The sequence below is a fragment of the Peromyscus californicus genome, unplaced genomic scaffold (assembly GCF_007827085.1).
Source record: "Peromyscus californicus insignis strain IS unplaced genomic scaffold, ASM782708v3 Scaffold_3__1_contigs__length_106647218, whole genome shotgun sequence".
NCBI classification, from domain to species: Eukaryota; Metazoa; Chordata; class Mammalia; order Rodentia; family Cricetidae; genus Peromyscus; species Peromyscus californicus.
In genome coordinates, this window is record NW_026294551.1 from 100076956 (window position 1) to 100089929 (window position 12974).

The 12974-nt window shown below is 46.4% G+C and overlaps 2 protein-coding genes across 4 annotated transcripts in view; one reads left to right on the forward strand and one right to left on the reverse strand.

Moving 5' to 3' along the window:
* Nucleotides 1–8478: 8478 nt before the first annotated feature.
* Nucleotides 8479–11939, reverse strand: Tmem186 (transmembrane protein 186). Its single transcript, XM_052759425.1, has 2 exons — nt 11774–11939; nt 8479–10603 (listed from the first exon to the last, which is right to left on the reverse strand). Exons 1-2 carry the CDS (start codon nt 11774–11776, stop codon nt 9965–9967), a joined length of 642 nt encoding a protein of 213 aa, XP_052615385.1. The 5' UTR covers nt 11777–11939; the 3' UTR covers nt 8479–9964.
* A 55-nt stretch (nt 11940–11994) lies between these two features.
* Nucleotides 11995–12974, forward strand: part of Pmm2 (phosphomannomutase 2) — a 30425-nt gene continuing 29445 nt past the window's right edge. For 2 of the 3 annotated variants that reach the window (XM_052759421.1, XM_052759420.1), the window contains exon 1: nt 11995–12101. In XM_052759421.1, the coding sequence (XP_052615381.1) occupies nt 12048–12101 (54 nt within the window). In that variant the 5' untranslated portion in view covers nt 11995–12047. Of the gene's footprint in view, nt 12102–12151; nt 12524–12974 lie in introns of those variants that run through there. The other variant, XM_052759422.1, reaches the window with a different exon arrangement.

Below are 12974 nucleotides of genomic sequence, written 5' to 3' on the forward strand. Positions count from 1 at the left end.
TTCTCTGCCTACAAAGTCATGCTGAGGGAGGCTGAGGAGATGGTTAGTCAATAAAATGCTTGCTGAGTAAGCATGAGGACCTGAGTTTGATCCCCAACACATACCTACTTAAAAGCTAGGTAGGGTGACATGCACCTGTAATCCTACCACGGGGGTGGGGGACAGGGAGGATTCCAGGGACTCCGTGGCCAGCTAACCTAGCTTAATTGGTGAACAATCCTCTCTAACTCAAGTGGAATGTGGTACCACATGCCCATAATTGGAAGGCAGAAGAATTGGAAGTTCAGGTCATTCTTGACAACATAATAAATTCAAGGCCAACCTAGGCTATATGAAACTCTATCTCAAAAAATAATCATCAATAAAAAAAGAAGATGGGGTAGCCCTTGATACCCTGATGGTGACACAATCACTCAGGTGCTGTGCACACATACCTGATAACTCAGAAATCAGCCTGTGTCAGATCCTGAGATAAGTTCTATTTTCTATATTTTATTATTTTATTGTGCAATATTCCTTTACACTGTGTGAATATGTCTCTGTGATTGGTTTAATAAAAAAATCTAAATGGCCAGTAGCCAGGCAGGATTTTGGGGGCAGAGAGAATGCTGGGAAGAAGGGCAGAGTCTCAGGAGTCCGGAGTGAGATACAGAGGAAGCAGGAGATGTACATGCTGCACTGAGAATAGGCACCAAGCCACATGGTAGAACATAGATAGAAATATTGGTTAATTTAAGTTATAACACCTAGCTAAAAACAAGCCTAAACTATCGGCTTATAATTAATATTAAGTCTCTGTGTGGTTATTTGGGAAGTGGCTGGCAAGACAGAAAAGTCCACCTACATTTTATTTTGAGACAGGGTGTAGCTGGAGTTTTCCTGCCTGGCCCACAGTCAGAACAAATCTCTCTCACCTGCCAGTCCCACAGCCTCTCAAACCCGACCAAGTAAACACAGAGACTTATATTGGTTTCAAACTGTATGGCCGTGGCAGGCTTCTTGCTAACTGTTCTTACAGCTTAAATTAATCCATTTCCATAAATCTATACCTTGCCACATGGCTCGTGGCTTACCGGCATCTTCACATGCTGTTTCTCATCATGGCGGCTGGCAGTGTCTCTCTGACTCAGCCTTCCACTTCCCAGCTTTATTCTCCTCCTTGTCCCGCCTACACTTCCTGCCTAGCCAATGGCCAATCAGTGTTTTAATTATTGACTAATCAGCAACACATTTGACATACAGAACATCCCACAGCACTTCCCCCCTTTTTTTTAAAAAAAATAAAAGGAAGGTTTTAACCTTAACAAAGTAAAATTACATATAATTTGGGAATTTGGGCGTAGCTTCTCTTACTACTTCCTGCTGGAGGGGGGCGCTGTATCTTATGGGGATACAAAGAAAATTTTAGGATCATGGAAAAGTCCATGAGGGTGTATCGTCTGAGCCAGTTGCCTTCAAACCATTCTGGATGTTGGATCATCTGGGCCATGGTGTCTTCGGAGACCTTTCAGGGGGTCTTGGCTGGTCAAACCTGATGTATCTTAATCTGGAACAAATCCATAGCCTCTGGCTTTCTGTGGGAACAAAAGCAGAGTCTCCTTTCCAAAGTAACATATCCTTATATTCAAATTTTGAAGTCAAGGTACCTTTAAAGTATACATTTTGACATAACTCAACAGCTTTTACAATCAAATGTTTTTCTGCAGTTAAAAGTCCCAAAGACAACACAATCCAGATTCTCTGTGTAATATCCATTTTTACGTGGCTTAATTTTTATACTACCTTTACTGTCTCTTTAAAGACTTTATTTTTTAAAACTATGTATTTGTTTCTATAACTCTATATATCATCTTTTTTGTCTCTTTCAAGCCTACGTATCTTTTACACATATTGTAAACTATTACATCTGAATCTGTCTTATTGTGAATCTATTGCCTTAAACTGCAGCAGCTGTGGCTGCTGGCTCCGCCCACCTCAGCTTCCCAACATGGCTACATTTACCACCAGCTCTGGGAGCTATGTGGGTCTATGCTTTTATCCAAAGAGCGTGTAGTCCAGAAACCTCTTTTTGTGTTTTGTACCTGCAAAGGCTAAATCCACCATGCAGCTTAATGTGCCACTTGCAGAGGTCTTATTCCCGCCATACTGCAGGTTGAGCGCACACTCCAGGAACCCACCAGTAGCTCAAACTGGCAGTTGCCGCTCATTTGAGAGAGACAATTAGGAAGCTGTGTTTAGCTCCATTTTAGAATCTTTTCTCAGGTTTTAGGTGGAAACTCTTGCCACCACGTTGGACACCAATTGTAGCTGGAGTTTTCCTGCCTGGCCCACAGTCAGAACAAATCTCTCTCACCTGCCAGTCCCACAGCCTCTCAAACCCGACCAAGTAAACACAGAGACTTATATTGGTTTCAAACTGTATGGCCGTGGCAGGCTTCTTGCTAACTGTTCTTACAGCTTAAATTAATCCATTTCCATAAATCTATACCTTGCCACATGGCTCGTGGCTTACCGGCATCTTCACATGCTGTTTCTCATCATGGCGGCTGGCAGTGTCTCTCTGACTCAGCCTTCCACTTCCCAGCTTTATTCTCCTCCTTGTCCCGCCTACACTTCCTGCCTAGCCAATGGCCAATCAGTGTTTTAATTATTGACTAATCAGCAACACATTTGACATACAGAACATCCCACAGCAACAGGGTCTCATGTAGCCCAGGTTATCCTTAAATGAGATCTTCCTGCCTTGGTCTCATGAGTACACTACCATGCCCAGCCTCACCAAAACATGTTTACATAAACTTTTTTTTAACTACAATTTTATATATTTAATTTGGTATCTATGGATGTGAGTGTGTGTGTGCCACATTTAGCATGTGGAGGTCAGAGGACAACTTGTGGGAATCAGTTCTATTATTCAGGCCTCAGGAATTGAATCTGGTCATCAGGCTTGGCATCAAGCACCTTTACACACACAGCCCTCTCACCAGCCCTTTAATCTTGTAAATCTTTTAGTTGATATAAGCTTAGGCATCAACAACACCTTGTATAGTTATTATTAAGACACTTAAGCCATGCAATGGTAACACATGCCTTTAATTCCAGCACTCGGGAGGCAGAGGTAGGCAGATCTCTGTGAGTTCAAGGCCAGGCTGCTCTACAGAGCAAGTTCCAGGACAGCCAGGGCTACATAGAGAAACCCTGTCTCCAAAAAGAAAAAAGAAAAAAAAAGACACTTAAATGCAAGAGACTGTCTCTCTTGGGCAGCCCAACCCCACTCTAAGGCATGTACAAATTGCCTTTCTTGTGTGTGTCTATGTGTCTGTGTGATTCTGCTCTAGTTTATTTCTATTGCTGTGATAAACACCATGATCAAAAGCAACTTGAGGAGAAAAGTGTTTATTTGGCTTACATGTCCTAGTCACAATCTGTCACTGAGGGAAGTCAAGGCAGGAACCTGGAGTCAGGAACTGAAGCAGAGGCCATAGAAAAACTCTTGCTCTCCAGGCTCACATTCAGCTGCCTTTCTTATATCTGCCAGGGCCACCTTCCCAGGGGTGGCACCACCCACAGCAGCTAGACCCTCCCACGTCAATCATCTTAATCAGGAAAATGCCCCACAGACTTTCCTACAGCCCAGTCTTCTGGAAGTATTTCTCAGTTGAGGGGTTTCCTCTTTCCAGATACCCAGTTTGTGTCAAGTTGATAAAAAAAAACAAAACAAAACAAAACAAAAAAAAAACCCTAGCCAAATCGTTCCTTCCCTCCCTCCCTTCTTGTCCTCTCTTCCTTCGTCCTTTCAAGACAAGTCCTGCTGCAGAAGTCAGGCTGGCCCTGACTTTGCAGAAATCTTCCTGCCTCACCTTCTTTCTTTCTTTCTTTCTTTCTTTCTTTCTTTCTTTCTTTCTTTCTTTCTTTCTTTCTTTCTTTCTTTCTTTTCTTTCTTTTTCTTTCTCTTTCTTTTTTGTTGTTGTTGTTGTTTGTTGTTTTTTGAGACAAGAGTTTCTCTGTGTAGACCAGGCTGGCCTGGAACCCACAGATCTGCCTGCCCCTGCCTCCTGAGCATGGGGATTAAAGGTATGTGTGCCAATGCCCGGCTTCCCTCCCTCTTTTAAAGCCCATACTTAAATATATATTAAAACATCTTAGGTAGGAGGATCTCTGTGAGTGACCTTGCTATTTTTGCATTTCTGCATGAACCTTGGTTTTCAAATCATTGGATAAGAGGTCAAGAACCTGGAAACATGAGGCTCAATCACCAACAACAAAAGGCTCTTCTTTGTGGTGATATATTGTGTCTCCCAATATATTGTGGACCCTAATAAAGCTTATCTGAGGATCAGAGGAAAAAGCCAGCCACTATATTAAACATAGAGGTCAGGTAGTGGTAGCATACACCTTTAATCCTAGCATTTGGGAGGCAGAGATCTATCCAGAGCGCTGTGAGTTCAAGGCCACACTGGGGAACAGAGCCAGGCATGGTGACACATGCCTTTAATCCCAGCACTAACCATAGAGGTCTAGAGGTCTGTACACATAGACAGGAAGTGATGTAGCTTGGCAGAGAGAGGAAGTGAGATGCAGAACAGAAAGGCATATAGGTATGGGTATACAGGAAGTAGGTTTCTTTGGCTGAGGATTTCCAAGTGATAAGAATGTGGTTGGCTTCTTTCTGCTTTTCTGATCTCTCAGTTTTTAACCCCAATATCTGGCTCTGGGTTTTTTTTATTAAGACTGTTTAGCAATCCCTGTTACACTTCTTGGACTTCCCAACCTCCAGAACTCTAAGAAATAAATGTTGAGTCACCCAGTCTACAGTATTTGGTTTGGTAGGGGTAGGGTGGCTTCTTTTTGGTTCATTATTTTGAGACAGGGTCTCTGGTAGCTCAGGGTGGCCTAGAACATTGTAGCTGAGGATAACCTTGAACTCCTGATCATCCTGCCTTGGCTTCCCAAGTGATCATAGTCATGTGCAAGCAACCATGCTTTTGTTAGAAGGCAGGTTGCACCTCATTCTGTAGCCCAGGCTGACCTCACACTTAAGATAATCCTCCTGCCTGAGCTTTCCCAGTGTTGGGATTTTAGGCATGAGCTACCATGTCTGGCTCTTATTTTTGTTATAACCCAAAGGGTTTGGGGATGTGGCTAAGTGGTAGAGTGCTTGCCTATCACGAACAAGGTCCTGGATTGGACCTCTGGCAGCACCACACACCCACACCAAAAGAACTAAGACAATTATTATTTTGGAATTACTTTTCAAAGAGAGAAATCACCAGTAATAGCCACAGTCTAAATCTAAAAGCCTTTTCCTCCTGTGGTCTCTGAGCAACCCATCTGCCTCTGCCTCCTGGCATTAAAGGCCTACACCACCAAGCCTGGCTCTTGTTCTGTTTTCTAAACAGCTCCAACTACTGCCCTGCTGGGGTTAAGAACCCTAACCCACGACCTGTTCTTAGTGGAGAGAGCTCTGATTTCAGCTGGGGTGTAAAGGGAGAATAATACACTTGTTCCTTGTGTGCCCTCTGCTGGTCCCTCCTGAGCAGAGCACAGAAAGGGCTTCCTTCTCCAGGCAGGCCCTGGCAGGTTAGCAGCCATGTACTGAAGGGATGTGCGGACCCCCCACTGCAGTCACCTGGGGACCTGGCAACAGGAGTAACGGGAAAACACCTAGGTGGTTTTGAAAGTATTGCCATCATAAAACTCAGTCAAGGCAAACTCAAGAACAGACACCTCTTATTGATTCGTTTGCTGTTTTGAGATAGAGTCTAATTTAGACCAGACTGACCATAAACTCATTAAAAAGCCAAGGAGTCCTGATCCTCCTACCTCTGCCTCCCAAGAACTGGAATTACAAGTATCTGCCAACAGAACTAATTTATGTGGCGCTGACATTGAACCCTGGATTTAGCATTCTACTAAGCTACATCCCCACCCCCTTAAGCTGGCACCTTTAAACTGGCTTGAGGCCCTCTGGGTGCAACCAGGTCACACCCAGGAGAATCAAATTCAAGGTCATTCTCAGCTACCCAGCAAATTTGAGGCTAGCTTGGGCTACAAAATACAAAAAGCCTTGTCTCAAACAAAACAAGATCATAGATTTTTCAGTTTTTGTTTCTTTTATGGGGAGAGAGGTGTGTGCATGCCACTGCACATGGTTATCAGAGGACAACCCAAAGCAGTCAGTTCTCTCCTTACTATACAGGTCCCTCGGTTTAAGCTCAGGCTGTCTGAGTTCACGGTAAGCACCTCTATCCTATGAGCCCTCTTGCCCTCCACGTTTATTATTCACATTTTAGACTCTAGAGGTTAGAGGTTGTTGGTAAAATAGTTCCAAAATATCGAGGCTCCTACCATCTTTCTGACACCCTGCCCACATGGCTGTGTTCTCACGGCCCAGTGTGTCCACTCAGTTCCCCGGAACAGCCATCACAGTGGGAAGGCATGGTGGCCAAAGGGGCCTGCAGCTACCACAGCAGCTTGCTCACATCTTGGTGGGTGGGGCATCAATGAGGAGATGATGCCAGTGCCCCCGTTGTGAGGGGCTGGAGGGTTGGTTGTGCTTTTAAGACAGGTTCTATATACTCCTGGTACTCTGCAGACAAGGCCTCAAATCTGTACCTCCTCTGTGTGACTGTCTCAAAAAAAAACTGAAACAAAAAAAAACCTACGAAACAGGTGAGATTGGGGCCTGATAAGGGGTGTATGCACTTGGGAGGCAGAAGCAAGCTGAGTTCGGAAGGCCAGCTTGGTCTACCTAGTGAGGTCTTGTCTCAAAAAAAAAAAAAAAAAAAAAAAAAAAACCAAAACTAAACAAGTCCGGCATGGTGGTGCCCACCTTTATTTAATCCCAACGCTCAGGAGGCAAAGACAAGAGGATTTCTGTGGGTTTCAGGCCAGCCTGGTCTACATATAGCAAGCTGCAGAACAGCCAGGGACATAGAGAGATCCAGTCTAAAAAAAAAATTTAAAAATGAGGTGCTGGAGATGGCTGAGCAGTTAAGAGCACTGGCTGCTCTTCCCCAAGGTCCTGAGTTCAATTTTCAGCACACACAGGTGGTTCACAACTGTCTATAATGTGATTTGATGCTCTCTTCTGGTGTGCAGACTCTCAAGTAGACAAAAAACAGCCATATTCATAAAATACGTAAAATTTTTAAAAAGTACTTTAGACAAAAAAAAATTAAAAAATAGATGGAACTTACTGGAAGTTAGGTCACTGGGAACACAGCTTCGGGGATATTGGGACCTAATAAGCCCCTCCTGTGTCTTTACTTCCTTCCCAATATTTTCCCAAAAGCCACAGCAGGGACACCAACAGGGACCTGTGTAGTGTTCACATTAGTGTTTTTCACAGTAGCCCGGGGTGGAGACAACCCAAACACCCACAGACCTGCTGAGCTGGTAGACTCCTCTCCGTCTCTCACCGCAGAGTCAAGTCCTGAAGAATAAACTCACATTCTCACTGACACATAAGTATTAAGCTTTGATAGACTCAATACCTTGAAAACATTACACCAAGTAAAAGCTGCCAAACACAGGAAATATACCATGGTTCTGTTTACAGATGTCAGAATAACAAATTCAGAGATGGGTTAGCACTGCATGAAAACAGGGGGCCACAGAGAGGGTGAAGGCAGATGACATCTGTGGCCTGAGTACCAAGATCCCAGTTGGGACAGTCAAGCATTAATTTTGCATGTTTATTTGTTTTGAGACAGGGTTTCTCTGTGCAACAGTCCTGGCTGTCCTGGAGCTGGTTCTGTAGATCGGGGGGCCTCAAGCCTGCCTCTGTCTCTCCAGTGGAAGCATTAGATTAGACAGCAGTGATGGCTATACAATACTGAGGATATGCTTCATGCCCCTGAACAATAAAATGGTTACAATTTGGGCTGGAGAGATGGCTCAGAGGTTAAGAGGACTGACTGCACTTCCTAGAGGTCCTGAGTTCAATTCCCAGCACCCACATGGTGGTTGACAACCATCTGTAATGAGATCTGGTGCCCTCTTCTGTATACATAATAAATAAATAAATTAAAAAAAAAGAAGAAAAATGGTTACAATTTGATATGCACATTTTAAAATTTTTTATTTTAGATTACAATGTAATTACATCCTTTTCCCCTTCCCTTTCCTCCCTCCCATACGTACATGTTTCTAAATACAGCCTGCTCAGTCTGTGCTTGTATGTGTATGTTTTCAGGGCCGGCCATTTCTTATTGGATAATTAATTAGTGTGCTCTTCCCTGAGGAAGACTTCCTCCTGCTTTCAGAATGCTTAAGTTGCCTGTAGTTCTTTGTGAAAGGTTGAGGCTTCGTGGGGTGTGTGTGTCGTCGTGTCCCCGGTCCGTCCGTCCCCCCGTCCTCCCGTCCCCCCCCCCCCCCCGTCCCCCGTACCCCCCCCCCCCCCCCCCCCCGTTGTTGTTAACTTTGTTCACGCTCTGCTTCCTTTACAGCAATGAAGAATGGCTAGAGGAACAGCAAGACGGTTCAGTGGGTAGAGGTGTCTGCTGCCAAGCTTGACAACCCAACTTTAATCCCCAAGACCTGAATGGAATGAGGAAAAGGACTCCAAAAGTTGTCTTCCAACCTCTACATACGCACAGTGGTACACACACAAATAAATACATGTAATTTTAAAAGAAAAATTCTTCAGGAAAAGAAACTACTGTCTGGGCAGTGTGTCACACACTTTTAATCCCTGCTCTCAGGAGGCAGAGTCAGGCAGATCTCTGTGAGTTGAAGCCAACCTGGTCTACAAAGCAAGTTTCAGGATGGCCAGGGCTACACAGAGAAACTCTGTCTCAAGAGGAAAAAAAGAAAAGAAAGAAAGAAAGAAGGAAGAGAGGAAGGGAGGGAGAGGGAGAGAGAGAGAGAGAAAGGGAATTACTAAAAAGCTACAAAACAAAGCATTTTGAATGGTCAAATTACAGAGATCACGGCTGCTTTCCTTTTATGCAGGTACAATTCACCGAGTAAGCATGTGTTTGTTATTATGAAAAGCAGCATATACAGTCTCCTTCCGCTGATAAATTGTTGCTCGGACAGAGTTCTTCTATCCTGATGACAGTGCAAAGCTCCCCAGTGTGAGCAGCCCTGGACCTCCCGGTGGTCAACACATTCTCAGCTGGTGCTGTCCCTACCCCAGTTGGTGTAGTGACTTCCTGATGGGAAAAAGACAAGCCCACCCTGGGCTTCAGCCCTGGCCATTTAACTTTGGTGAACACAAGTGGTGCAGCCTGGAAGCCTTCCTCCAAGTTTTTAGCTCTGAGCTGCTGACTTACACAGCACACGGCATTTACTGGGTTTGCCCATTCTACGGTGTTGAGAGTAGAACTTAGGACCTTATACATGCTAGGCAAGAGCTCTAACTAAGCCCAGCCTCAGCCATTATTGGTTATTTTCATATTCATCCCCATGAGAGAGGAAGGCTCTTCCATTTCAGAGTGCAATTCAAGGCTCAGTAACTCAATACCCTGCCCCAGGTTGAGGAGCTGAGGTCCAGCAGAACCCAGGTCTCCAGACTCCAGTCTGTGTTCCTCTGCCAACCCTCCTGTCTTCTGCTTTCATAGCAATGGGCTGCCTCAGTGATCTTGACATAGCATTCCTCCAAAAAGTGCCTCTTCATAGAAACTTCTAGCCACTCTCTGTTGGAGTGTCCTATTCAGTACAATGTTCCACTAAGGGCTTTTCCCTGAAGTTGGTTAATATCTTCTTTTTTTTTTTGTCCCAAGAAAACCTTGAACTTTTTCTCCAGTGCTGAAAGAAGAGGCACACACAACCATGCCTGGTTACATGCAGTTCTAGGGACTGAACCCAGGGTTTCACTTCCTGCATGCCAGACAAGCAGTCTACCAGCTGGGCTTCAGTCCCAGTCCCTGGTTATTAGATTCTGCCTCATCAATGTTCTTGGCCTTCCTGTCTAAACTCCAAGTGCACCCAAGGCTACAGGAGGCCGAGTTGCTGTTCTTTACTTAAGTGTGCTCAGCGATCCAAACACTTGTGAAAAACGTTCTCTGTCCAGGATTCGGCCATAGCGCAGGGTGAGGTAGAAGGTCTGCTTGCCACTGTATTGCTGGATGCGTATCAACACATCCCGGACCTGGTCCTTGGATTCTGACAGGGGTATTATGTCTGACACAGCACAGTAAGTGTCCTGTCGACACCCCCAGAAGGTCAGGTGGGCCACTCGAAGCATAGTACCTGACTCATTCACATACAGGATGCCCACCATCCTCCGGAAGAAGTAGCTCATCCAACACAGCATGGCCAGAGCAAAGCTGCAGATCCCACTCACAAGGCAGAGTGAATTGAGGGTCATGAGGCCCTGTGAGTACAAGTAGAAGCCTGGGGGCAGGGCGGCCACAGTCACAGCTGTCTGTGCCAACTTCAGGCGAGATAGAAAGCCAAGTGCTCTGATGGTATAGAATCGATAGATTGTGTGGAATTTCTCAGTCTCTGTGCCTGGTGGCTTCTCCTGTGAAGTGGGAGACCTCCTCCCCAGCCACCTTTTGGGATCTCCCTGCCCAGTGCAGCACCACAGTCGGTGAAAAGGCCTCCCCCATGCAGCTGGCCCCTGAAACTTTGGCACTGCATGAAGGAGGGCAGCCTGGAAAAGAAAGAGGTTTCTTTCAGAACTCAACCACGATAATCACACAATGAACAAGGCAAAGCATCCCCTAGAAAGGTTCCAATCAACCCTGGAAAGCCACCAGGACTGCCAGAGGAAGTGATAAAGCCAGATGCTTTATTTTTTTGTGAAACACTACTCTGGATAAGTACCATACTCCTGTTTTACAAACAAACAAACAAAAACCCTAGTCCCAGCCAGTGAGCTATCCCATCAAGTAAAGGTGCTTGCCACCAAACCAGGTGACGTGAATTTGATCCCTGGCGCCAACATGGTAGAAGAAGAAAAATTACTCGTGCCAAGACGTCCTTGACCCCTGCATGCCATGGCACAAGCATATGCACACGAACTGAACACACAAGTTGTTTGGTTTTTTTTCGGTTTTGTTTTTTGTTTTTTTTTTTTTAAACTAAGCCAAAAAAAAAAAAAATGCAAGGAAACTCAACAGAACGAACAGGGCAGAGTCTGACTCTCAGGCCAGTCCTTTACCCTAGGCAGGTCCAAATAAACACAGGAAAGGTTTAGTTACAGACCTTCAACAGAGATCTACTGACGAGCCAACAGTGGACTCGAACTTCGGTCCACAAGTCTGTGGGACACTTCCTCAAGAAGTAAACCAATCTGTGTCACAGTGGGAAAACCAGGCATCAAAACTGTGGGGTACTTATCACAGTACCTTTGCAGTTCTCCGACTGCCTTATACGTTAGGAGAACTGGCTGGGAAAGGGGACACAGCAGAAACGTGAGACACGGAAGCCCTCAGCACACTGCACAATGGTTCTCTGGAGTGAGCAGCATAGTGAGCAATGTTTGAGCTTTAGAGTCAGAGGAAGGCTATGATCCTGGCTCTTACAGACACTAGCTGTGCATCCTTCTTCACCTTTCCAAGGGAAGCCTCAGAATATGCTGAGCGAGACATGTTAGGCCCTGAAACTGACGCGGCGTGCTCTGGTTGCAGCAGCGACTCTGGCCGCCCACGTGACCCAAGGGGAACGGAGGAGGCTGGGAAATAACAGATCATTACACCCGGGCCTTCCACCGGTGGACCTCCCGAATCGGCCGCCCAGGCACCCTTCCTGCCAGTCCTAGGCCCGATCGGGGTCCCCTAAACGCGTACCCCCTTTCACCGCCCACTACTGCCCTTCCTACCATGATCCCGTCTCCTCCAATGAGAAGTAAACCGACTTCGTTCCGGAAACTTGAAGAGCGTATGAGCAAACTCAGAAAAAAAAAAAGAAAGAAAGAAAAGAAAAAGTGAGTTTCTGTGTTACATCTTAGGGGACTGTAGTTCAAACCCTGTGGATGCTGTGTGAGCCATTGGGGAATCCTCCCCTTCCCGTCGTGCCTTGGGCTACGGGGCTCCGAGCGGACCCGGAAGTTCCGGGTGGAGTTCCGGGTGCCAACGAGTCTTCTGACTGCAGACATGGCGGCGCTCTGCCTCTTCGATGTGGATGGGACCCTGACTGCCCCGCGGCAGGTAGGCGGCGCCCGGGAGGCTCGCGGCGGTGGAGCGGAGCCCGTGCAGCGCCCAGACCGTGGTGACGACCCCCCGGGGACCAGGAGACGAGGTTCCTGAGCGGGGTGCGCAGGAAGAGGGGGCCAAAAAAACCCCCTTCCGAGCAGGAAACGCGTTCAAAACCGGAAAGTTTGGGTCCGGATTTCTTTGGGGGCCTTGGGGACTAGTGACCTGGATTGTAACTCCAGCTTAGACCCCCCCCCCACCCGCTGTGTCACCTTTGGCTGTGTATCAAAGGCAGATTTTCAGCTGTCTGACCTTGAGCAACTCACTTTCTCGGAGCCCCCGAAGCCACTTTAAACGGGTGTATTGCCTGTTGCATGGGGTGCTGATGAGAATAACAGAAATTCGTGACAGTGCCGTGCCCAGATCAAGCCTCAAAGGTGAGCGGCTTCCACCAGCCTGCAGTGATGGGGTCCCCAGACTGTCTGCTGAGACCTTGCAGGACCCAATAGAACTTCCTTCCCCTCAAAAACCTTGTTGTTATGGTCAAAGATAAGTCTTTGTGGAGTCAGTCTGGTGATGGCAGCCTCTCTGCCTCCTTTGCACAGATTGGTGATTGAGCAGGAGTAATTCAAACTTGAGACTGGGCTCCAATAGCTTGAATGTCGCTATCTCTACCCCACCCATTTCGGATTTCGTGGGGGTGTATTCTAGAAGCCTGTTAAGTGTAATCTTAGATACATCTTTAAAACCACCCCCCCACCCCGTGGCGCACGCCTTTAATCCCAGCACTCAGGAGGCAGAGGCAGGCGGATCTCTGTGAGTTCGAGGCCAGCCTGGTCTACAGAGCGAGTTCCAGGACAGGCTCCAAAGCTACACAGAGAAACCCTG